Below are 25785 nucleotides of genomic sequence, written 5' to 3' on the forward strand. Positions count from 1 at the left end.
AATGTCTATTTCTATTACAAAATGCACCTTGTCTATTTAAATGACTGAATAGAATCTAAAGATACAATGCAAGAAATTGTTTATAATTGTAAATACTGGCTCCAAATAGTTTAAGAAACTCCTATAATAACAGAAGTACTATCTGGCATAAAACACCAACACCTTTTGCCCAGGATTTTATATTGGTCATCTTTTCTTCTGGCAGTATTACATGTATTCACCGTAATTGTCTTTTCACTAGTGAAAATTTTCTGATGGATTTTACCTGTACTTATGCCAGAATTCAATACCTCACTACTTGGCCCTACTGCACTTTTTGATAATCTTAACCACTGTCACTCTCACTATATAATCTTTTCTCCTGCAACTCCAATCATGCTAGTCTTTTGATTCCACTGACAAGTCAAACTGTCTATACCCTAGAGTCTTTATATTGTCTGTTCCCTCTGCCCAAAATGTTCTTCCTTCTGATCTCCAAATGTTGTTTTCCATTTCATCACTAAATTTTAAATTAAAGAACTCCATCCCAGAAAAACTATTCCTGTATTACAAAGTCTAAAGTTTTCCCTCAATTATTTATCACAATACCCCAATCTCTTCAGAAAAATGTATTCCTATTTGGTATTCTTTGAAAGTTATTTTATATTGGATGTCAGTTTCTCTAGAGAATATACTTCATAAAATCTGGGACTTGCCTCTGGTAATCATTACTTGATCCCCAAGGATCTTGAGGAGCATCTGCTATCTTGAGGCACTCCATTAGCATTTGTTAATATTTGTGTATGTCTCTCTCTACACATATTGACTGAAAGGTTGACTGACAGTATTGTACAGTCATATAGCACAACAAATATGCATCAAATATAATTTTCTCTCATCACCAGGAGATATGATGGTAGAGAATTCTATAGCTATCATGTATAGTCATAGATGCTGAACTGTAAGCCTCTCTGTATTTTCAACTGATTTTTTCTCATTTCTTATAAATAGCAACTAAAGAATTCAAGCACAGTTTTTCTTCTATCTCATATGTCCAGATAAACCATAAGTATCATTGCTCTCTTCACTCTAGACACACATAGGCAAGAATAAATCCTCTGACTCCATACCATTACTTGGGTAAGAGCTGGATATGGAATTCTTAAGCATAAAGGGTATGCTTAAGAATAAAGGATGTGAGTCTTAGCTTTCTGTGGATTCTTGGTTGAATCTGCTGAAAACGCAGGTATGTGGAACTTGTGACTAAAAATATCCAGGTACAACAGAACTGGAAATGGGTCATCTCCCCCCATATATATACACACACACATTTATATCTTGACTGGAGCAATAGCACAGTGGGTAGAGCGTTTGCCTTGCACGTGGCTGACATGGGTTCGATTCTTCCATCCCTCTCATAGAGTCCAGCAAGTTACTGAGAGTATCCCACCCACACGGCAGAACCTGGCAAGCTACACATGGTGTATTTGATATGCCAAAAACAAGCAGTAACAACAAGTCTCAAAATGGAGATGTTACTGGTGTCCACTCCAGCAAAGCAATGAGCAATGGAATAATAGTGCTACATATATATATATATATATATATATATATACATATATATATATATATATAGTTCAACCTTTAACAACATGTTAGAAGGGCTTAATGGCTCCTGGGTGAAATACAACAATCTTCACACATTTTCCTCTAAGAAACCTTTTTTTTAGGATTATTTTTAGCAGCTTATTCATAATAAACAATACAAAATAAATTATTTTAGTTCTGCTTTGGGGGCCAGGGTTTGGGTTTTGGATTGAAACATCCAAAATATGGTGGTGGGAAGGTATATTGGTGGTGGAATTGGTATTCAAATATCACATGTAATCAAATATTGTTACTACTTTGTAAACATAAAAGAATTTTTTGAAGAATAAAGGGTGTGGGTTGATTCACTTTTTTTGTTGTTCACTAAATTTTTTCTATGCCTTCCCACTCCAAAATAATCTCATGTTTACAAATAATAAATAGGCGACGTTCCTAATTGAAGCTCAGGGGATGATAATATGGTGGTTAAGGTGTTGTCTTGCACACAATGTACCTGGATTTGATCCAGAACCCCATAAAGTCTTTTAAGACTGTGAAGAGTGATCCTTAAATGCAGAGCCACTATTTAGGTCTTATAGTACAGAAGGGTGTGTGTCCCCCACAAACAAATAAGCAGATTGAAGCTCCTGTAAACATGTGTGATAAGAGAAACCAAAACAAATAGTAATCTATGAAAGCAATACAAAAGACAGAAAGACTTTTTTTATATTTCCTTATTTTAATTTTTTTAAATTAGTAAATCACCATGCTGGTGCCTTGGTGATTCACTAGTTAAAAATAAATAGATAAATAAATAAAAAGTACACATGAAGGTACTGGCAGAGGAACCCAGATGTGTGGGACCTGGGGCTGAGATCTCCAAGCCTGCCCAGATTGGGATTGGGCCTCTTCTGCCCAGATTTCCCATCTTCCAGTAGCTAGGCAGCCACACCCAGAGACTGTTCCTGGTGCCGCGTAATCCCACCAATGGCCCATACCCAGAGACTTAAAACCACTTTCCTGGGGAAGACATCTTATAGCCTACTTCTCCCTGTGGGAGAACCTGGCAAGCCACTGAGAGTTTCCTGCCCACAGGGGAGAGCCTCACAAACTCCCCATGGTGTATTCATATGCCAAAACCAGTAACAATGCTGGGTCTCATTCCCCTGACACTGAAAGAGCCTCAAATGTTGCATCATTAGGAAGAACGAGTAAAGAGAGGCTGCTAAAATCTCAGGGCTAGGACGGATCTTTTAACCACTGACAAGATCTTCTTGTCATCACCAGATTTCTGCTCCATAAAATATAAAGAAATCTACCCCAAAGCACAACATTTGAATAATGTCTTAACTCACTTATACCTGAATAGGCTTCATGCAGATATACATGCAAAATTAGTGAAAACAGTATGGAAGTCCTACTATAGCCCTATGATACACTTACAATAGAGTTCTGAATTTGCTTTGCTGAAATATTGTATGTGTGGATATTTCAATAAATAATCCACAAAGAATATGTAATTCAAGTAGTTGCACATCAGCAATTCATTTTTAAAAACTGTATTTTGGCAAAAGCTATGACAGACAGCTATAAAGCTTTTAGCTTTCCTTGTATCAACTTCTTGACAATCTTTCTAAAAACTTTAACGCAAACCAAAGTCTTAAAATCTTCCCAAAGGACAACATTTTTGATGTCAGTATTACCTAAGTAGCAATATTGTCAGTTTAGGTTTCCCAGCCTCTAATGGGATGGGGGATTAAAACTTTGTGTCTGTAAAAGCCAGAATAAAAGTCCAGCTGGTAGAGCTCTTATTTTGCAAAAAGCTTATCTAAGTTAAATCCCAGACACGTCATGATTCCCTGAGCCCGCCAGGAGTGATTTGTGAACACTAAACAGAACCAGATATAAGCCCTAAACACAGCCTGGTATGACCCTAAAACAAAATAAAAAATTGTGTGTGCATACATATCTGCAGAAATGCGAAAACACACATTTAGCACTTGTGTCTGTTTATGTACACCATAATTGACTACTGCATTTCTCAACCAGTGACCAAATGCCTAGCAGTGGGCCCCCAAAACATTCTTGGGTGGCTACAGTTAAAAAACTGTGTCAATGGGGAGAAGGGACAGTGCATTAAAGAAAGGAGTGAATTAGTAAGATGGAAAGCACAGGAGAGCACAAGATGGAAAGGGGGCATGTTAAAAAAAAACAGAGCTATACTGGTCTACCAGGAGAATATTATAAATCAACATTTAAAAAATTATCAGTGAATCACTGTGATTGACAATTACAAACTTATGAACTTTTGTGTTTGCATTTCACTCATACAATGATTGGTTACCCATCCCTCCACCAGTGCCCATTCTCCTCCACCAATGATCCTAGTATCCCTCTCATCACCCCCACCACCCCACCCTGCCTCTGCAGCAGGGCATTCCCTTTTGCTCTCACTCTTTTTGGGTGTTGCAGTTTACAATAGAGGTATTGAGTGGCCTTCAAGTTTGGTCTATAGTCTACTTTCAGCTCGCATCTTCCAACCCGAATGGGTCCTCCCAACATCCTCTACTTGGTGTTCCCTTCTCCATCTCAGCTGCCTTTTCCCCCAGCATGTGAGGCCAGTTTCCAAGCTGTGGGGCAGACCTAACAGGAGAATATTATAAATCAACATTTTTCATGGGGGAGGTGACAGCTATACCTGGGGAAAACTCAGGACTAACTGCTGTTTTTTAGCTCTCAATGTGACTCAGAACCAATGTGGTGCCACAGATCACACCTAGCTTGGAGGTAAGACAAGAACCTTACCCACTGCACTATCTCCCCAGCCCCTAAGTTAACTTTGGAAATGTTCTATGAACTCATAACACTTGGATCTTGAGTTTGTTGGGGGTGGGGGGAGTTTGCTCATTTAAGTCGCAGCAAATGATTTATCACATCACACCTTTCACACTGTGACCCAGGAAACAGCGAAGCCTCCCCTGCAGTGGCGTGTCTGGAGCTTGCTCTCTCCAGGGCAGTGTATCTGGCTCCCCTCTCCCCAGTGACCATCCCAGCAAAGACCACCGGAGGGACTTATAAGATTGCCATTTTAATGCCATCAGCACCCAGACAAGCATTCCTCAGGGATGTTCTGCCTTCCCGAGCACTTGGTGCCACTGCACTGAGAGGCTAAGCCTGGTCAGGTACATAAATTACTGTGCAAAAACTAAAAGTGCAAGTCCATACAGAGAAAAAGTTCCTGCAGGGATTGCCTGTCCATGTACCTGCTGTGGCCCGGGAAGGCTGAGGGCTGACTTCTGGGGTGCCATGTGTGACGGTGTATGGAACTTCCCAGATTTGGATTTGAATTTTAAGTTCAATTAACCTTTTCTTGCAACTCTCTCTCAACATGTAATTAACTAACTTATCAGTGTAAAGAAGCATTACCATAGGGTTAAGTACTATTGTGCAGGAGGGAGGACAGAAAAATAGAAATAGAGAATGGAAAAGATGACAAAATAGACACACATAGGGGGCTGGGGTGATAGTACAGTGGGTAGGGCATTTGCCTTGCACGCAGCCGACCCAGGTTCAATTCCCAGCATCCCATATGGTCCCCTGAGCACCACAGGAGTAATTCCTGAGTGCTGAGGCAGGGGTAACCCCTGAGCAATGCCAGGTGTGACCCAAAAAGCAAACAACAACAACAAAATAGACACACATAAGAGCAGAATGCAGTGCCATTCTGGAAATGGAAGTAGAAGAGGGTACATTTTCAAGACTTTGGAGTATTGTCTGAAGTTGCTTCATTTACGCTGAATAGCCTGGTACAAACAGTTCTAGGGTGAAGAATATTAGCCTCTGACTACAACTATGAGATTCTATACCTGATGATTTATGATGACAAATGGATAGAACAAATTAATTGACCCTGAGCACTGGGTGGGGGCAAACCCAATAGTTATAATGTGGTTGTTGTATCACTCACCTCTAAGGTTAATTGCAATCACCGAAACATCCACAGGAGGAGAAACTATCAATATGCATAGATTAAAGTCTCCTAGTCGGTACCCCCAATAGTTGTGAGAATTTCATCTTGTATATCTTATTTATCTCATTCCATCTTATTTTTTCATTTCAGAAGACATGAGCTTAAAAATGTTGACCCCCCCTCCCTATTGTCAAACTATAATTTAGCACTGGAACAGCAATCCTTCCAGCATATCTAATGAATTTCTTTGGTCCTACTTTAAAGCCTTTAATCTTCATAAATAATAGCTAAGTAAACTTGAGGCACTTGGGCATTTTTTAGCTTAATATAATCAAACCCACAGTTGACACTTCATTTCTTCTCATTTAAAAATAAATCTATCTTGTCTAGATAGACTCTACATGAATACACACACCTAACAATATAAATCAAAGCAACATAGAATGATGAGATCAACTCATTACCTTTATAGGAAATACTCTGTTTTCAGAAGTGTCTCCAAAAATTCTTTGGTGATTAAGTCAATTCATATTCTTCAAATAATTCATACCATATGGTTCTGAGACAATTGTTTCCAAAAATACTTGAGAAACTTTTTATGATAATTTCCATACACATATGAAAAACTAATACTTTGAGGGCATTTCCTTCAAAAATAGCATTTCTTGTTCATTATACCTATTAGGTGTTTTTTGGTATCTATTAGGTGTTTTTTTGTGTGTGTACATATTTCCCTATATTATGTCTTCTATCTTCACTTTCTAATATTTTGGTAAAACATTAATAAAATGTGAGTAAAAACAATAATTTGGGCAACTTCTAAAGAATAGTTCCATTAAAGTCTAATGGTCCTACCTAATCTAAACCCTTGAATGGGAAAATGATTACCCAAATACCACAGATGTGAAAACCCAAATGTCACTGTCATCCCGTTGCTCATCAATTTGCTTGAGCGAGCACAAGCAACATCTCCATTGTGAGACTTGTTACTGTTTTTTGGCATATCAAATACGCCACGGGTAGCTTGCCAGGCTCTGCTTTGTGGGCTAGCTTGCCCTACCCGCTGTGCTATTGCTCCAGCCCAACCCAAATGTAATGGCCTCTAAACAAGAGTTGGATGCTTCTAGAGCAAACTTGGAATCAACAAGAAACAGGTTTAGACTCTTAATAATCCCAAACCTGAGACTTCTAAATATTAAAATAGAAATACTTACTTGCTTTGCTTTTCCATGCTAGACACCCTGAGAGATTCCCATCTTGAATTGAGGAGATTCATTTGCTCTTGAACTTCTGTTTCTTCATCTTCTGATAATTTCCCTGTTCCAATGAGCCGACTTCCCAATTGCAGAACATTTCCAACCCGTCCCTGATGGGATGTTAAATCCATCATGTACCCCTGACAAGGAAAGGAATTGTGAAAGTTAAGGTAGCTAATACTTTAAGGAAATTATGGTTTGCACATTTTTCAGCTTTTCTAGTTTAAATATGCATCCTGGTTAAGGAGTATCCTTAGAAAATGTATCTTAATTTTATTTACAAGTACCCAATACTATTTTTTGTATATATATGAATGAAGGGAAACTATTACCTAGATCACCTACAGAAACAACCCTAAGACAATGATGTGTGAGCAAACAATGCATCAAGGAACAGCTTCCAGGAGAACAAGACTAAAGAAGCAGGGTTGCAGAAAGAGCTACAGGTGCTTAGTTTGATTGCCTCAGATTCTGGTGAGATCCCCATAATATATGTAGTCCCCTGAGTACCACCATGTGTGTTCCAAACATCCCCATCCTCCCTGACCAAAAGAAACCAAAACAGCAGGAAACAGGTGTGTGAAGAGGTGGGACACAAGTAAGTGTGGCATCTCAGGAAAATAATCTGCCAAGTGCAGACAGTTCAGTCAGCCCCTACACAGGGAGTCAGACTTGAAGTTCCATCTCAGTAATTGTACTGACTCAAGGGAGGGGAGCAGGGTTTTCATAATCCTTTCCAAGTCCCTGGAAGAATCAGATCTCAGAAGTTTCAAGTGCTGATCTCCAAAGGAGAACTTGATAGGCTGGCTAATAGAATCCTGAAGGCATGAGTCATTCATTCTTTCCACCGAAGAATAAATCAAAAATGAAAAATATCTAAAGAACTGAACCTAACAGAGTAACTGGTGGGTAAGGGGGAGGAATGGGAGAAAGCTTGACATTAGGACAATTCCTATCTATGATTTAGACATCGTCGATTTGCTTTACCTCATGAGTATGAAATTGTTCCTTCACTTCTTCTACATTATTAGAAATCTCTCCTTGTGCTTGCAATGTGTCCTCTGCTGAAAGAAGCCACGAGAGTACTTCTTCTAAAGCTGTTTGGTAACTGTCCAGGTTTACCTCAGTCTCCATCAATGAACTGCCAAATGACTTGACTTCAGGAGCATCCAAAGGCTGCATAATAAAACAAATCTGGTGTTAGGCAGTATACATGCAGACTGGTTTGATACGTTAAATGGTAGATCAAATGAAATATCTTAATTTATTTTTTTTTCTTTTTGCTTTTTTGGGTCACACCTGGCGATGCACAGGGGTTACTCCTGGCTCTGCACTCAGGAATTACTCCTGGCCGTGCTCAGGGGACCATATGGGATGCTGGGATTTGAACCCGGGTCGGCCGCGTGCAAGGCAAACGCCCTACCCGCTGTGCTATCTCTCCAGCCCCAAAATGAAATATATTAAATGCTCAAATCTCCGCTTGCACTATCAAAGACATGAACAACACACAGGATAGCAAGACTGCATTTGAATATTCTTTTAAACACATGCTACCATTCTCGGTGACGTTCAAAATCCACTACAAATTATCCTCTTATTAAGCTCATCTGAATCGCTATAAAGGGTAAATTAGTAGACTCTCTCTTCATGTGGATTTTAAAATGCTATAAACTTTCATTCATTGCGAAAGTTTTTCACTTCGTATTTTCAATTCTTTATACATATACATATACATATAGAGAGTTTTAGTATAATACCTCCATGCTTGTGCAAAGGCCTTCAAGGAAACATCCCATTCCAAGAAACCTTATGTAATTAAATCTTTAAGAGTTTGCATGCCAGTAATGCACTATGAAAATATGTATGGGAAAGAAAGTAAAATTTAAAAAGAAATACTTCATCTTAACATGTAAAATGTCTAACAATCACTCAACTCCTATGACTTAAGCCTTAATGTCATGATTAAAATAGCAAACCAAACATTCAGCATTTGCTAGGGAATTTAATTCAGAGTAAGATCCCTAAAAGTTGTGTTTGAATTCTTACGGGTACCTTCAAGGAGATGATCATGAGCATAACATGTTTACTATTCTAAAGAGAAGCTCTTGGCAACCTACAATGAAGCTGCTAAGAGGAAATCACAAAAATGCTTCTATCACCCTTAATCAACTAGTTCAAAGGTTTAAGACAAAGCAAGGAGACTGGAGGAAATCTGATGAAAAATTCACTGGTAGCAGCTAGAGCCTCTCTCCACCTCCAGCCAATAAATGGAGACTTTAAGATCTCCATTTAATATGCTGAGTCCAGGAAAGTTTCCAGGATGGAATGTTGACCTTAACCCTGGCTGTATGTAGAGATTCTGAAGCTATGGACTGATATATTCACTAGGCAGATCTCATGGTGTTCTCTTTCTGCTAGAGAGATGTTCTTTTTTTAACTAGAGAGGAATTATGAACAGTAGAAATGTGAGAAAGTAAGAACATCTGCGTTCATTTTTTTTAGTTATGTGTGGCAGACCAGTGAACTTCAAATTTTGTGAGAAACATCACAGTGCAGAGGATTTCTTACTGAGGTCAAGGGCAGAGGCAAAATGCCTCAGTGGAAAATATTTACTGGAGAATATTGAAGAAAGAGTCAACAAGCACTATATCCTAACAGGTTTTGCCCTGGAAGCAAATGGTAGAGCACCAAGAAGCCACTTTGGGAATTTTCAAATTTGGCCTAAAAAGGAACCTAGTGGCTGATCCCTGACATGGAATGGGATCTCACTGAGTAGCCAAACTTAAGTTCATTGCACTCAGCTGATAAGTGCCCCAATTTCAAAACTTTCATGTTGTGAACTTCTTTTATGATTAAATCCTTAAAATAACAATCTCTTGTACCTTGACCTGTTTACATCATTTTCATTACCTTTTCCTAGACAACTTAGAGAAATGGTGCCCTATCAATTCCAGCTGACCCGACTGTACCATCTCAAATAGAGCCCTAGTGCTTGAGAGGGCCCACCTGTATGTCCCTCCTGAAGGACAAGGAAATTTTTTGAGGGCCCTAGGGATTAGGCAAAGCTCAATGGTGCATCCCTTTTCTCCATGCCTGAAAAGCATTAATAACTAAGTCGGCAATGACAACAGAAAAAGATTCACAGAGGTTTCCTAGGAGATGTTCAGAAATGAGAACAGCTTCATGGTCAGGCCAGCAGATAAGTTGCTGTGTTCCAGGCTCAAAAGGACTCCAAGCTGCTTTGATCTGATTCTTTTTAAAATTTTTTAATTGAATCACCGTGAGATAGAGCATTAAAAAGCTGTTCCTGTTGGGTTTTAGTCATGCAATGTTCCAACACCCATCCCTCCACCAGTGTACATTTCTCAGCACCAATATCCCCAGTCTCCTACTGCCCCCCCCAATCCTGCCTCTATGGCAAATCTCTCTCTCTCTCTCTCTCTCTCTCTCTCTGCATTATGGTTTGCAATACAGATACTGAGAGGTTAACATGTATATCCCTTTGCCTACTTCCAACATTCAGTTCTTGTCCAGAGAACTTGTCATTTTCAATTATTGTTGTCATACTGGACCCTTCTCTATCTAACTACCCTATTCTCCCCCATGGACTTTCAGTAATTTCCAACCAATGATCAGTCCTCCTGGCCCCTGTTTTTCCTGGTCTTGGATATTATTCTCATACTATTTTTCTTTCATCGAGCCCTTTGCTCAAGAGCTCGAGCCATACTTCCACATGGGGCTGGACTGTGCCCCTCTCTCCATGGGCGCGGGAAGGCGCTGAGGAGGGATGATCACATCCTTGGCTTCCCCCTGCCTCAGTGGACAGCTCGTGGTCTTGAAAATGTGGAATTATTTGCATTAGGTGTCTTAGGGAAGATCAGGGAAGAAATGTTCTCATTTTGTAACTCTTGTAATGCAAAACCAATTATTTTGTATCTTTATGTCTATTACAACATGCCAGTTGACCAAAAGCTTACATCCCATAGACTGGGAACACCTGTAAAGGCGATTAGAGGCTGCCCCAAAAGCCTCTGTCCCTCTCGGAGAGCCTGGCAAGCTACCAAGAATATCCTGCCCGCACAGCAGAGCCTAGCAAGCTAACCTTGGCATACTTGATATGCCAAAAGCAGTAACAACTATGGTACTCATTCCCCTGACCCTGAAAGAGCCCCCAGTATGCCATCAGGCTACACTCATACGCGACAGGGACAAATGGAGACGTTACTGGGGCCCGCTTGAGCAAATCAATGAAAAACAGGATGACAGTGATACACTGACAGTGATACTACTTTTTTATCTGACAAATGAATGAGTCAGAAGGAAAGGGACAAACATAAAATGGTTTTATTTAAATTCTGACACTGCCATCTTAAAGTTCAGTGTTCAATCCACAAGCCCCTCAGAAAATCTGCATATCACCTTTGCCCTAGGCTTTTGTAAACACAGATGAATATGGTGACAAAGGAGACATATGAACAAAGGAAGTAAATGTAGTCTGTGCTTCTGCTCCATCTCCATTGGTAAATATTTTTATGATATCTCCTAAACATGGGCTGTTGATTGACCCATAATTTAACAAGATGTTATAAAAAATACCATAAAATATGCAAAGTCTATGAAGGACTATCTGAGGACATGAAGACCTGGGGAAGGCAAACTTTTTGTTCAAACTAGAACTTGCTTCTTCTAGTGCAGAAAGCAGAGAATTCTAGACAAATGCCAAAAACACAAAAATCTCATCACAACTCTCCTTCTCCTCCAATTCGTTCCTCTATCTGGCAAGCATTTATGCTGAAACTGGTGACAGAAAGAAAGGGAAAGATGTGGCAACTTATGATTCCTTTGTCCTTTCAGTTCTTCCTTATTTATTCATCAGTCAGCTGAATGTAGAGAATGTGCGCAGAGAGTACACTGATCAAGAAGAGAAATAAAAAACAGCTGAGCTGGTTATGCAACATGCCCACATTCGGGTTAGAATGAAATATCTAAGCATGCACAAGCTATGAAATACAAATGGCATAAAGTCTGTATGAGTTAAGTGTTCTTGCATTTGCACTGACAGCTACAATTGCACCATGTAACAGTGCACAGTAAAACTCAAGCTAATACCTTAAATTTTTAATTTTCTTTATTCAGAATGATGTTAAATAGCACATAAAAAAATCACCATAGCCAGTTGAGAGTGCACATAGAAAAAAATGAAACGGCTTTCTATTTTAGTCACTTTAACTGCACTTTCCTGCTTTTTGAACAAGGGGCCCTGGATTTCATTTTCCACCTGGCTTACATGTACAGTCAACTATGTACATTAGGTGGTTATGGGGGATGGGAACCAATACAATATAAATATTTTGCCTTCTATGTGTCACAGGCAAGAAAAAGAAATGGAAGCTTATTTATTTGCCACAGAAGAGGGTTCTGAAGGGCCAAGGCTGTGTTCGCAAACTGCTTGAATCTTGACTCTGGCCCACTGAGGTCATGACACCCTGGGCAAATATTTAGCCATGTCATTAACCATACTTTCCACATAAATAAAATGGGAGCAACAATGATTTTTCTTACAAAATTGCAGTACAGGGAGTATAGAAAACATTAGATTTTATACCAGGTCTAGTGTGAGAATCCACAAAACATTTGATAATGGTAATTATTAGACACCTGTATAGAAGAGGGTCATTTCAAAACACAGTCTGCCCCAAATTCCCTTCAGTCACCATCAAGAGCTCAATAGTCAGACAAGTACAGTAGAAAATCCTTAATAAAACTTCTGAGAGCAAACAGCAACTCAATCAAAGCTTTCTGAAACTTGAACATCAACCTTATTCCCTGAAAATTCTCAAACCTCACTCCCTGAAAATTACCAGTCGTTAGTTCAAATACTCTCCAAATGGCACGCTGGAAACAACGCCACTACTTAAGTATCAAGTACCACAACAGTGTATTTTAGCATTACACAATTTAGATTTTAGAAATAAGCACCTCCCGATCTGCTGATATTTACAGAGGCTTGACTTTCAGGAGGAAATTTTTAAAAGCAAACTTTTATATTCAAGGACATGATGTCTAGAACTCATTAATTCTGAATCTAAATGTTTTGTGGGAAGATGGTTATTACAAAACTGTTTAAAGAGAGCCTTACTAAAACCACATTCAATAAACGTGGAGCTATACAAATAATTTGAGCCATAAGTTCAACTGAACATACTTATATACCAGTATAAATGTGTGCACGTGTGCATGGGCACGAGCACGCACACACACACACACACACACACACAATGGTCACACTTGTCGTTTTGACTCTGAATAATTCTTTATCTTCATCCCAAAATTATTTAGCCTACCACCTCCCCTTTCAGAAAGGAATCTCTCATTGCCACCCTGGAAACCCTCCTTCTTTACACAAACTAGCAGAAAGCACCCCAAACTGCACCCTGCATTTGCTACTATTACTGTCTTACTTGATCATTCCAGTATGACCTTTTGCAACTGTCACCAATTTACACTAATGTTAGGTCAGTTTTTTTTTTCAATTTTAAGTCAAATTTCTCAGTGGTTCACATAACTGTTTTGTGGGTCATTATTTTGTTTAAAACTAAATAGAGGGGCTAGAGATATAGTATAAAGGTAAGGCACATGCCTCATATGCGACAAAACCAGGTTCACTCCTTAGAACCACATAGGGTCCCCTGAGCACGGACAATAATAATCCCTGAGCACAGACCCTGGAGTGATTTCTGAGCACCACTGGGTATGGCAAAAAAAAAAAAAAACAGCAAATTAAATAGTAAAACCCACAGTTTTTAATTTATAATTAAGGGTTATTATTGTCCTACATTTTCTCTTTTAAGATATGAACAGATATCTGTGAGGATCCATTCCACATTGTGAAGAAAAAGTAGTTTGAAGTTGTTCAACAAACTTGAAAATGGTCATAGAATTTCAACAGAGGTCAATCAAGGGAAGAACAAATTTGCCTGAATTCTACCTTTGCACATTTAGGAGTGCTCCCAAGCAGTGCTCCACAGGTCCTGAGATGACTGCTAGCAATACTCATTTGGACTCTGCAGGCCAGCAGGGCTAAGGTCAACAGTGTTGTGGATCAAACTCGGGGGTCTCTGCGTATTGACATGTGCTCCAATTCTTTGAGATATCCTTCTGTTCCTAACATCTGTACATTTGCAATGAGCCATTAAAAGAAAACATTGTTTTATAAATCCCTTATAACAGAAAATTGGAGAAACAAAGACCTAAGGAGAAGTTTACTCTTTTGGTTGCATCTCCGTGAGATTTTTATTTGTTGTCATTGTACATTAATTTTTTCATCAAACCTTGTGTCGGATTCATTCAGATCATGACATCTAAGGAAATTATCTAGGAATCTTGATCTTCACTTTCCAGAGAAGATTCATGCTTCTACACGTAAGAAAAATATCATTTCATGAATGGAGATGCCAGTGGCATTAATCGAAACTAATTTTTTCCTCCACTTCAATCTTACTGTAATTTCTATCTCAATCACAGTAGTTTGTGCTTCTCTCAGTCGATGATTCTGATAGGAGACATAACAATACTGGATGGATGAAACAATATTGGTTCTTTTCACGACATCATCCACATATGCCAGAGGCTTAATTATTACCTTTAATTTGAAAAAAATTAGTAGATCTTATTCCCTAGGTTCTCTAAAGATGTTGCTACTACATAAGATGGAAAAGAGAAAGGAAGGGAAATTAGAGTGGAAGACAAATGAGTGTATGTGTTAGTCCTTTGATGTCCAGGAAAAACATCTGGAAACTCATTTCTGGTGAAAGAAATTGTCATGAAATAGAGTAAAGGCTTTATTTAACACTAGCCCACACATATTTTTTTTTTAATCCAGTCACATCTTGGATAAATTATTTAATCTCTCTACATCTCAGGCTCCCCTTCTGCATGACAGGGAAAATAAAAATATGTCTCCTTTGGATTGTTAGAAAGCTTTTAGGAGATGATGCATATAAAATGCTAAGCACATTTCAGTTTCCAAGAAATTTTCTGCAGTGCATGTATTTGGGGACCAATGTTCATTGAAATGGCAAGTGATTTTTATGAGAAACACAGTTGAATGAGCTGTGTGTATTTTTAGAACCATGATTTTGGCAATTCAAACTGAGATAAGTCATCAAATGGCTACATACAGGTACTGAAACCAGCAATCCAGCAAACCACAATGCTCTTAGAAAAATAGCTGGGACGTTACCAGAGGGCACAATCTATCACTGAGCAGCTTTATATTTCTGTTGAAAATGATCTATTTTGGCAACTTCCCCAAATTCAACCTTAAAATGGGATATGAGTTTTAACACGGATTTTAAAAAAAGGTTTATTGTTCTTGAATGCATAAATGCTTTATCACCTAGTTCCTTTAAATGTGCCATACTTCTTTTTTATAGAATGTAAGTCAATGCATGGATGGTGAATTTCTTGGTGCATTCTATAATCATTTTATCCTTCAGCAAAAGATTATTTGAGAGCTAAAGGATTACAGACGGATAACCAAGTGGTTCTTTGACTAAATAACAGGAGCAGCTCAGAGAAACCATCTAAAATATTCTTGCCACATTTCTACTGTGTTTTCTCATAACTGTAACATGTAAACCAGGATATTATTCAATGCCTGAAAAATGATTACAGAGTGATTGAAGAGAAATTAATCCATCACTCAGCACTGTTCAGGACATTCAATCTAATGACACTCAATCTCATGCTATTATTAAATAGGTAGCTTTTAATATTGCTTGTACATGAAAATTGGTTCAAAGTTATACCCTAATAAGGACATAGGAAAAATTATGTCCTGTAGTTATGGTCATATTAAAACAACAATCACAACAACAACTACATCTATAATAACAAAAATAACAGCTGCTGTTATTTATTGTACATGTAGAGTCAATTTGCTAATCACTTAATGCACATTATATGATTTTTATTTACAAAAGATCAGGATTACAGAGAACAGTAGAATAAAAAATAAAATTAGGCAGCCAAAATTAAATGACTCGCCAAAGGTCACAATGTCCGTTAGCTCTTCTGGAATATAAAACCCGATTGATAAATCTCTATAAATGAACAAAATGAATTTTCCATCTAAAAAATAGCACCTTCTCACTATATCTCCCCATAACTTCTTAAAACTAAAATAAAAGTTTTGCATGCAATTTATTTGCAACTGTGTGTTGTGTGGATGTTAACCTGATATATCTTGGTGATCATTTCACAATATATACGTGCATTGTGAAATGATTACATGTTTGGTGTATCACTAAAACTTACTGAAAATTTTACATTTGGCAGCCCCAAATTAACTAAAATTATTAAGTTTTATAGTATTAAATAATATAATATATTATTATATCCAGTTTCATTTACAAAAACGGTGCTAATATTCTAATCCCAACTTCCTGTGTTACCAGGGAAGGATTTTAATATGAACACCAACTATTTCGAACTATACTATGCCAGGGTCAGAGAGATAGTAAAGCAAGTGAGTGGCTTGTCTTGTATATAGCTGACTCTGCTTCGACCCCAGCACATATGGTTACCCAAGCACTGGCACAAGACACACACACACACACACACAGACACACACACATCCTTTGTCCTGTGTCAAGTATTTAAGATGATGAGTCCATTTAGAGAAATCTAAAAAGAATGATGAGTCTATTTAAAGAAGTCTAAAAAGAAAGGATGATTTAATGATCAAAGTTAGCCCAACTCATATGTCTTTCTTTTTTCTTAATTTCTTTTTTCCTCTTCATTTCTAGACTTTAGGGCCAGTGGCTTTGGAAATGAATAAGGAAATTCCTGGAACCAATTAGGCTGGTGAGTCAAAATACAAACTGGAAGATCACAACAGTACTTGCAAGACACTGATATCACACTAGGGAATGTAGAGGTGGGGGGGTCATTCCTCTTCCCAGTCCTCATTCTAATCAGCAATGATGCAGAAATGGTTGTGTGATGTTCTGCGTCACCAAAACAGATGGCATTCTAGGGGGTGACCGAACTGCATGGAGAAAGATGCTTGGACCCTGCGTGAGCAGAGTTAACCTCCTGGACCTGACTCCCCACTCATCAACTAAATGAAGACAAACAATTAGGAAAAGGAAATATGCTTCTTCGAGTAGCCTTCACTGAGTCCTCTCTTTCAGACTTACACAACATCCACAGCCCCTCTAACACACTAGCATCCATTACATTTTTTGTCTTTTGTTTTTTTGTTTGTTTGTTTGTTTTGCTTTTAAGGTCACACCTGGCGATGCACAGGGGTTACTCCTGGCTCTGCAATCAGGAATTACTCCTGGCGGTGCTCAGGAGACCATATGGGATGCTGGGAATCGAACCTGGGTCAGCCGCATGCAAGGCAAATGCCCTACCCACTGTGCTATCATTCTAGCCCCCCATTACATTTTTTGGATCGTATATTTCTACCATATAAACAAACAAGTAATTCTAAGAGCTAGCTGTGACTTTATAGTAGACTTTCTAGCATAAATTATGTGTGTACAGGCTAGATAGTACAGAGGATAGAACAATTGCCTTGCAAACAGCCAGCCCGAGGTTGATCCCAGGCATCCCATATGGTCCCTTGAGCACCACCAGTAATAATTCTTTTGTACAGAGAAAGAACCCCTGAGCATCGATAGGTGCGGTCCAAAAACCAAACCTAAAAAAATGTGTCTCTGATAACATATATCTTTAAAATATAAAGTTGCCTCACTAAGGGTTGTCCTTACAACCCAGATACATTATTTTTTCCAATGTGATTAAGATATAATTCACGTTTAGTGTTCTGCACTTTTCAATCATGTGACTTTTTAATTTGATACTAGAGACGAACTATTTAGACACTAGAGAAGAACTGTTCCTCAAAACATGTGATAGTAGAGGCGTCCGTGGTGTCGGTGTCCTCCTCAACACGAACTTGTCCATTAGCATTGATTCGGTTGAATGCCTAACAACCTGAATTGGACACTTATGTTTGAATAGATGTGACTCACTGATGGCAGTTTCTATCTTTGTCATCTATGTACCAACATCAAACTATGACGAAGAAGAAAGAGAAGCTCTACATGGAGCTGGAGAAGTTCTATAAAGAAGACCACACCTTCTACAAAGTCATTGTCGGTGATTTTCATGCCAAGATAGGACCGAGAAGGTCACCCAAAGAACTCCACATTGGGACACACAGCCTAGAACGGAATGAACAGGGTGAGAGACTGTCTGAGTTCATCATGTTGACCAAGACCATTCATGGTAGCTCGCAGTACCAGAGGCCAAATCTAAACATTGGACATGGAAGTCTCCCGATGGACAGTTCCGCAACGAAACAGACCACATCATATATCATATTCAATCAATGGTTTTGTCGGATCAATGTCTCTGTTGTCCCAAATTTCCGAATGGGATAGGATCACCATCTCCTTCATGCAAAATTCTACTTCACAGAGCAGGGAGAAAGGGCTGCAAAGTTTAAGAAGAGAACTTTCAGAACAACCACCAACTGGGAGCTTTTTGGTACTATTGCAGCACTATGGGAAGATGCCGTCATTGACAAAATCAAAGAGGAATACCATCGACTGGCTCAGCATCTCCATGATTGTGAGAGGAATACCCAGAGAGAGAAAGCCACAAAAAGATGCCTATCTTCGGAAACTCTCGAGCTCATTCGCCAACATGGTTTGGCGTGAGCCCCAGGCAATCACAAGCCAATGTCTGAGCTTCCAAAGCTGTACAGAGAAGCAATAAAGGAAGCCCTCAAAGAGAGAAAATCAGCAGTGTTGGCCAATGCGGCAGAAGCCGGGAAAAGTATTTGCAATGCCTGCCTGTCCTTCGCCAACTATAAGACCAAGATGACTGCCCTCTGACATCCTGATGGATCTATCACATCTTCCAGAAGGGCAACTGAGAAGGTTATCCATGACTTCTACTCAGATCTCTTTGATAGCCAAGTTCACCTGCCCACACAACAAATTCCGCAGGATGGATATGTCATTCCCAGCGTTCTCTTCTGAAATCCCACATGCCATTTTGTCAGTGAAAAAGCATACAGCATCCGACCCAGACAAGGTCAGACCCAAACACCTGAAGAATCTGCCTCCAGTACTCGTCAATACACTGGCTCAGCTCTTCACACACTACCTGTCTGAATGTAAGGTTCTGTCCCAATGGAAAACCAGCAGAACTGTCCTGTTGTACAAGAAGGGAGACATCCACGACATCGGCAACTATCGTCCAATCAGCCTGTTGTCCATCATCTACAAGTTATTGTCTCGAATCATCCTAAATAGGACTTGCAGAACACAAAAGTACAACCATACAAGCAAGCTAGGTTCCAAAAAGGATTCAGCACGATTGACCATATCCACACAGTGACCAAGCTCATTGAAGTTTTGCGAGAGTTCAAGATGTGGCTCTGTGTAATGTTCATTAATTTAAAAGGCCTTTGATTCTGTTGAGACTGAAGTGGTCATCGAAGCCCTAGCCAAACAGGGCGTTCAAACTCATTACATCAGGATCCTCCGTGAGCTGTATTATGTATTCACCACCAGGATCTCACCATTCTACAGGGAAGTGATCATCGACGTTAAGAGTGGGGTTTGGCAGGGCGATACCATTTCACCAAAACTCTTTACTGCCACCCTCAAGAATGTCATGTGATGACTGGAATGGGAAGGAATGGGAGTGAAGATAGACGGTCGGCAACTACACCACTTCTACTTCGCTGATGACATCGTTCTAATAACATCAAACATTAGCCAAGCGGCATGAATGCTGGCCGACTTTGATCATGAGTGTGGAAAGGTTGGACTGCATCTGAATCTCACAAAGACAATGTTCATAAGAAATGGACTAGTTCTTCACATTCCATTTACTATCAATGGAATGAACATCTCTGAATGCAGAAGTTATGTGTACCTAGGTTGAGAACTCAACATTACGAATGACTTGGCACCTGAGCTGCGCAGGAGGAAGTGAGTGGCGTGGAACGCCTTCAAGAGTGTTGAAGAAGTTTTTAAGAGGACAAAGAATCTCCAGCTCAGGGCACATCTTTTTGACTCCACCATTCTTCCTGCACTAACATACACCTCAGACACCTGGGTCCTATGAAAACAGTATAAGAATGTTATTCAGGTCTCCCAAAGAGGAATCAAAAGAGCTATGCTTGGAGTATCACGTTTCACTCAAGTGAGAGAAGGCATCTGGAGTTCCAACCTCCACCATCAATCAAGAATCAAGGATGCTGTCTCATTCACCAAGCACACGAAATTCAGATGGTCCGGACACTTAATGCGTCTGGTCACATAATGACCACTTGACTACAGCTGTTACCAACTGGATTCTATGGGATGTGAAAAGAATGCCTGGCCCCCCACCTACGAGTGGTCAGACTTCTTCATAAAAATCCTGAACGAACGGTTTGAGGCTCTTCTTGTTCCTGGAGTGAGCAGACACCATTGGGCTATACTAGCACGTGACAGAGATGAATGGAGACATTACTGGCACCCACTCGAGCAAATTGATGAGCAACGGGATGACAAGTGATAAAAGTGATACTTATTACAAGATGACTACAACTAGAGTTCTAGATAAACTTCTATACTAGCAAAAATTTTAATTATTTTCTATGGTGAGAGTCTTCCCCCAACCAAGGGACCCAGCCCCAGCAGCCAACCTCCACAACCCAACTGCCATCATGCTCCAGGCTGCTTTCCACATGTTCGTGCTGAGCTTCATGTATGAGTGAACATATTCCTAAACCTAAATTCATGACTCTCCCTACTCATTTTCCATAATTATCTCACAATTATGGGGTGATAGGGATCAAAAGAAGGTCTGCTACATGCAAGGCAAATGCCCTACCCACTCCACTATCACTCCAGCCTCACTAAAGCAATTCTTAACATTCCTCAATCCTAGGTTTAAAAATTTGTACCTATTTTTTAAAAAATCATCAACATCATCATCATCATCCTACTGATCGTTGATTTTCTCAAGTGGTGTCAGTACCATCTCCATTCATCTTAGCCTCTTTTTACTCTTCCTTCCGCGGTGCCACATGGAGGCCTTTTCAGGGTCAGGGAATTTGACCTATTATTGTTACTGGTTTTGGCATATGAATACACCACAGAGGGCTTGCCAATCTCTCCCTTGTGGGCAAGAAACTCTCAGTAGCTTTCCAGGTTCTCCAAAGGGGAGAATTAGACTATAAGGTGTTGCGGATCGCTTTGCAGTCACGCACATCCGGGAGCTTGGTCTTATAGTCTCTGGATATTGGTCTTTGGTGGGATTATACAGCACCATGGGCAGTTTCTGTGTGTGATCGCCTAGCTACTGGAAAATGGGGGATCTGGGAGGAAGAGGCCCAGTCCTGATCCGAGCAGACTTGGAAGTCTCAGCCCCGGGTCCCACACACCTGGGTTCCTCTGCCAGTTCCTTCATTCGTGAGGCTCGTCCAATTGTGTGGTGAGGGGCCTTGAACATGGCTGTGCCTTGGTTCTGGAGGTCCTCGAGCACAGGTCTCTGCTCAGGGTGGGGAGGGAAACTCAGCCCACCCCCTCCAAAGGGCCCCGGTGAAGACAGCCAGACAAGGGGGCAAGAGTCTCTGCTTTATTAAAAATGATAAATGTAAATATGCTGAGTTTTTAATTAGTACAAATACCTAAAGCCAGCATGGCTTACTTGAAAGTACTCTTAAAATACAAATAATTCACAAAAATTAGGTAAATAGCTTTTACTTAGCACAAATAAGTGTGCGAACATGTGCATGCATATGAACACACACATATGTATTCCCAAAACTCATCGTTATCCAAGCTCAGATATAATGCTACTCAAATCTCATCCCTGCCAAATGGCAGTATTCCATAAAGATTGCTGTAACCAAACTATTTAACAGAAAGTTAACAGTTTCTGTTTAACTACGAAGAAAACCTGGTGATAGGTTTTTCTGTGGCCATTTGACAAATAATGTTTGATTTCATCCTCCTACACAGCACTCTAACCTAGTCCATAAATCCACATTGACTAAAGGTGAAATTACCCCATTAGACTCCTCCAATATATGCAAACTCATCTCCACCTGCATTCATCCTAGTCTCATTTTTAAATTTAAAGAAGCTTTTCCCCCCTGCCTTGTAATTGAAGGATCACAAAGTCTTACTTCTGCAAAGGGCCAGTACTGCGTATCTTCAGTACTGCAGGCCAGTCAGTTGCACCTGCCTTTGGAGGCGGCAGCACAAAAGCTGCTATACAGAATGCATGACTGAGTGTGCCTGGATGTGGTGCAACAAACGATCTTTTCATCTGCTAAAACACAAGGTCCCACTGCCACCAGAGCAAAATTACAGTGGGATGGTAGTGCCTTGCACATGGCCAACCAGGTTTGATCCCAGTTTGATCCCAGCAGAGAGTCTCTTGCCCGCGCGCCTGGCTGTCTTCCCTGGGGCCCCTCAGAGGGGAAGGGCTCCAGCTTTCCTCACCCCCCTGAGCAGAGCTCCCAGCGGCCAAAGACATCTCGAGCCTAGTCACAGCCATGCTCAAGGCCCCTCTCCACATGTTCGGATGAGCTTCACACATGCAGGTACTGGCAGAGGAACCCAGGTGTGTGGGACCCATGGCTGAGACCTCCAAGCCCGTCTGGATTGGGACTGGGCCTCTTCCGCCCAGATTTCCCACTTTCCAGTAGCTAGGCAGTCACACCCAGGGACTGCCCCTGGTGCCATGGAATACCATCAATGGCCAGCATCCAGAGACTTAAAAGCAAGTTCCCAGAAGCTTTGTGGCTGCGTGATATCTTATAGCCTACTTCTCCCTCCAGGAGAACCTGGCAAACTACCAAGAGTTTCCTGCCCACATGGGAGAGCCTCGCAAAGTCCCTATGGTGTATTAATATGCCAAAACCAGTAACAAGCTGGGTCCCATTCCCCTCATCCTGAAAGAGCCTCCAACGCGGCATCGTTGGAAAGGGCAAGTAGAGAGAGGCTTCTGAAATCTCAGGGCTAGAACAAATGGAGACGTTACTGAGACCTCTCGAGAAATTTGACGATTGACGGAATGAAGATGATGGTGATGATGATGATGATGATGATGATGATGATGATGATGATGATGATGATGATGATTGATCCCAGCAACCCCATGAGGTCACCTGAGACCCACCAGGAGTAATTCCTGAGCACAGAACTAGGAGTCAGTCCTGAGCACTGCTAGATGTGGCCCCAAACATTTTTTTTTGTTTGTTTTCAAAAAAGAAAAAAACTCAAGATGACGAAATCTGAGCCGTCAAGCCATGCATTGCCAGGTTCCAGGCAATTTGTGTCCAATTCCTTAATCTCAACTCAGGAGCTCCCCTCTGCCACTTTCCTCCTGTCTCCAATAACTCTCAGACTTTCCCACTCTCTTATCAACCCGAAAGATCATCCTCTCAAAGGACATCACTGCTTTCCTAGGATCCCACCACCAGCCCTGCAGGCAGCAATATCTCAAAGGCTCCCTAGAGCACAGAACTACTCTCAGGAAGGATGCAAACCGCCTTTGTCTGGAATAATATAAACCTGAGGAGGAATTACTGAGGCTTCCTATGCGTATAAGAGACATGTACTTGACAAAGTTCGCTCATGTCAGACTCCTAGAACACACCTGATGTTCCTCAGCTGTCAGGTGCTTGTTCAAGAGCACATATGTTTTACATAGAGAATTCACCGACATTTCACATCAATCCATCAATCCATCCCATTCAACCATTATAAAATTGCCCTTGTTGCCCCCAATTTTCTATACTAAATAGAACTATTTAGTTTTTAGTAGAGTTCTAGAAGAGAGAACTATCATCCAGGAAGAGATATGTGCTTCTATTTATATTCTAGATTGCAAAACATAGACAATATTGTGAATAAGTAGCTAAACCCACCCCCAGCCTCCGATGTGATAGTTCTCTCTCCTCCTTTCAATTAAATCAGCTACCAGAATTTTCCTGCCATATCTAGTTGTAGAACTGAGTTCTTAAGAATTTAAGTGTGTTAGACTTTTTCCTCTATGTAACATACTTGCATTTCCTTGCCTTGTTGCTAAGACAGTGCTGCATAAAAAACCTTCATAAAAAGCTCGTAGAGAACTTAATGTATGCTGTATGGCTAGAGACTTTTAGTTTGTTCACCACGCAGTGTGTAACCTCAGGAAAATAATGTCTATTGGTGAATAGAATGGTGATTTTCCTAGCACGTGGCAGGTGGAAATTGTCCATCTTACTTTATTATGACATTAAGAGGATCGTACCAAAGCTTCACACATCCTTTGATGTCCAAATAGAGAAGAAATGGCATGTCCCACTTCTGCTGGTAGCACCTGCTGCCTTACTCAATTCAGTTGTCTCCCCAGAGTCCCTCTCTCCGAGGAAAGGAGGCCTTTATTTAAAGCCTTTACAGTTCAATGCTAATGGCATTAAGTGCTGAGACGATTTCATTATCAGCTGCAAATTCCACCCTCTCCCCGGAGGCAGTAATAAAAGACCAGAGCAGTCCTCTAGTCTTCTAAGTGCAGCTAGACCAGGAGGCATGCGTAGAAAGTCAGTTGAGGGCAGTGGCAAGTTTTTGATTTTATCACGGGCGGGCCTCTAGTTGGAATGGCCGAGCGTCAAGCTGCATGCTTCTCTCTGACAATTGAAGCTCTTTTTTTTATTTTTTTGCTTTTTGGGTCACACCCAGCAATGCACAGGGGTTACACCTGGCTCTGCACTCAGGAATTACCCTGGCAGTGCTCAGGGGACCATAACGGATGCTGGGAATCGAACCTGGGTTGACCGCGTGCAAGGCAAATGCCCTACCCATTATGCTATTGCTCCAGCCCCTACAGCTCTTATTCTTAAAAGTTCAGAGAATGAAAGAGTACACAACAGTTCACCAAATACTATATTTTATCTCTTGCTATACTAACAGCCCTTGCCAAGTGTTGAGGAAAAAAAAACTTCAAAAGTTAGAGAAGAGACAGTGCAGGGGAGGCACTAGCCCTGCAGGGGGTCAAATCAACTTCAATTCCCAGCTCTGCATATCACTCCTGATGCCTGAGCAGAAAGCCAGTGGTAGACTCTTAGCACCTCTAGCTGTAGTCTAAAATTAAAAAAAAGAGACTAGTTACAGAGGACAACAAGTGAGGCGGTTTTATTCCTGATAGGATAATTCAGAAATATGTTGAATAGAATATAAACATACATACAGGCAATGAAAGCCCTGAGTAGGAAATCAAACGAGAGTCCCATATGAGGGTGACCTAGAAAATGTATGTCAAAACTCATGAGCATATACAGTTTCTGTAGGTTTCTGAACTGCCAAAATGATGTTCTCCTTTTAAACAATTCAGTTGGAAGCAGTCTAGTTAGTAACAGCAGCTTTTTAATTTCTCTTTTCTCCTTCCATTTCTTTCTCTAGTTCTCTTCCTTTACCTCTCTCTCTTTGTTTTTTTTTGCTTTTTTTTTGAGGGGTAGAGGGGTCACACCTGGCGATGCACAGGGGCTACTTCTGGCTCTGCACTCAGGAATTTACCCCTGGCGGTGCTCAGGGGACCATATGGGATGCTGGGAATCCAACCCGGGTCAGCCGCGTGCAGGGCAAATGCCCTACCCACTGTGCTATTGCTCCAGCCCCTGTCTCTCTCCTTTTGATTTCTCTTTTCCTTTCACTTTTGAGATAGACTCAGCGGTGCCAGGGCCCTGCAGTGCCAGCACTGGTTCCTGGGCCACGGAGTCATCTCTGAAGCTGTGTCTACATTCATTATTCCTGGTGGCATCCCCCTAAAGCAGTGCTTCCAACTACGGGCCACATCTTCCCTCCCTTCCCTGGGATGCTGGGATATGACTAGGATACCTTAGGTGAAGATCACATAAATGGGGGGCTATGGCAGAAGACTAGGTGGTCAGCTGGTAGGACAAGGTGGTTACAGAATGGGGAAAAA

The 25785-nt window shown here is 40.6% G+C and overlaps 1 protein-coding gene across 1 annotated transcript in view; it reads right to left on the reverse strand.

Annotated features, from left to right (window-relative positions):
• The window catches only part of DMD (dystrophin), a 2715231-nt gene that overhangs the window by 1637584 nt on the left and 1051862 nt on the right, over positions 1 to 25785 (reverse strand). Inside the window, exons 11-12 of the mRNA XM_055122927.1 lie at positions 7780 to 7968; positions 6751 to 6932 (exon numbers count right to left, since the gene is read on the reverse strand). Of these exons, the coding sequence (XP_054978902.1) occupies positions 6751 to 6932; positions 7780 to 7968 (371 nt within the window). The remainder of the gene's footprint in view (positions 1 to 6750; positions 6933 to 7779; positions 7969 to 25785) is intronic.

This window comes from Sorex araneus, chromosome X, assembly GCF_027595985.1.
Source record: "Sorex araneus isolate mSorAra2 chromosome X, mSorAra2.pri, whole genome shotgun sequence".
NCBI classification, from domain to species: Eukaryota; Metazoa; Chordata; class Mammalia; order Eulipotyphla; family Soricidae; genus Sorex; species Sorex araneus.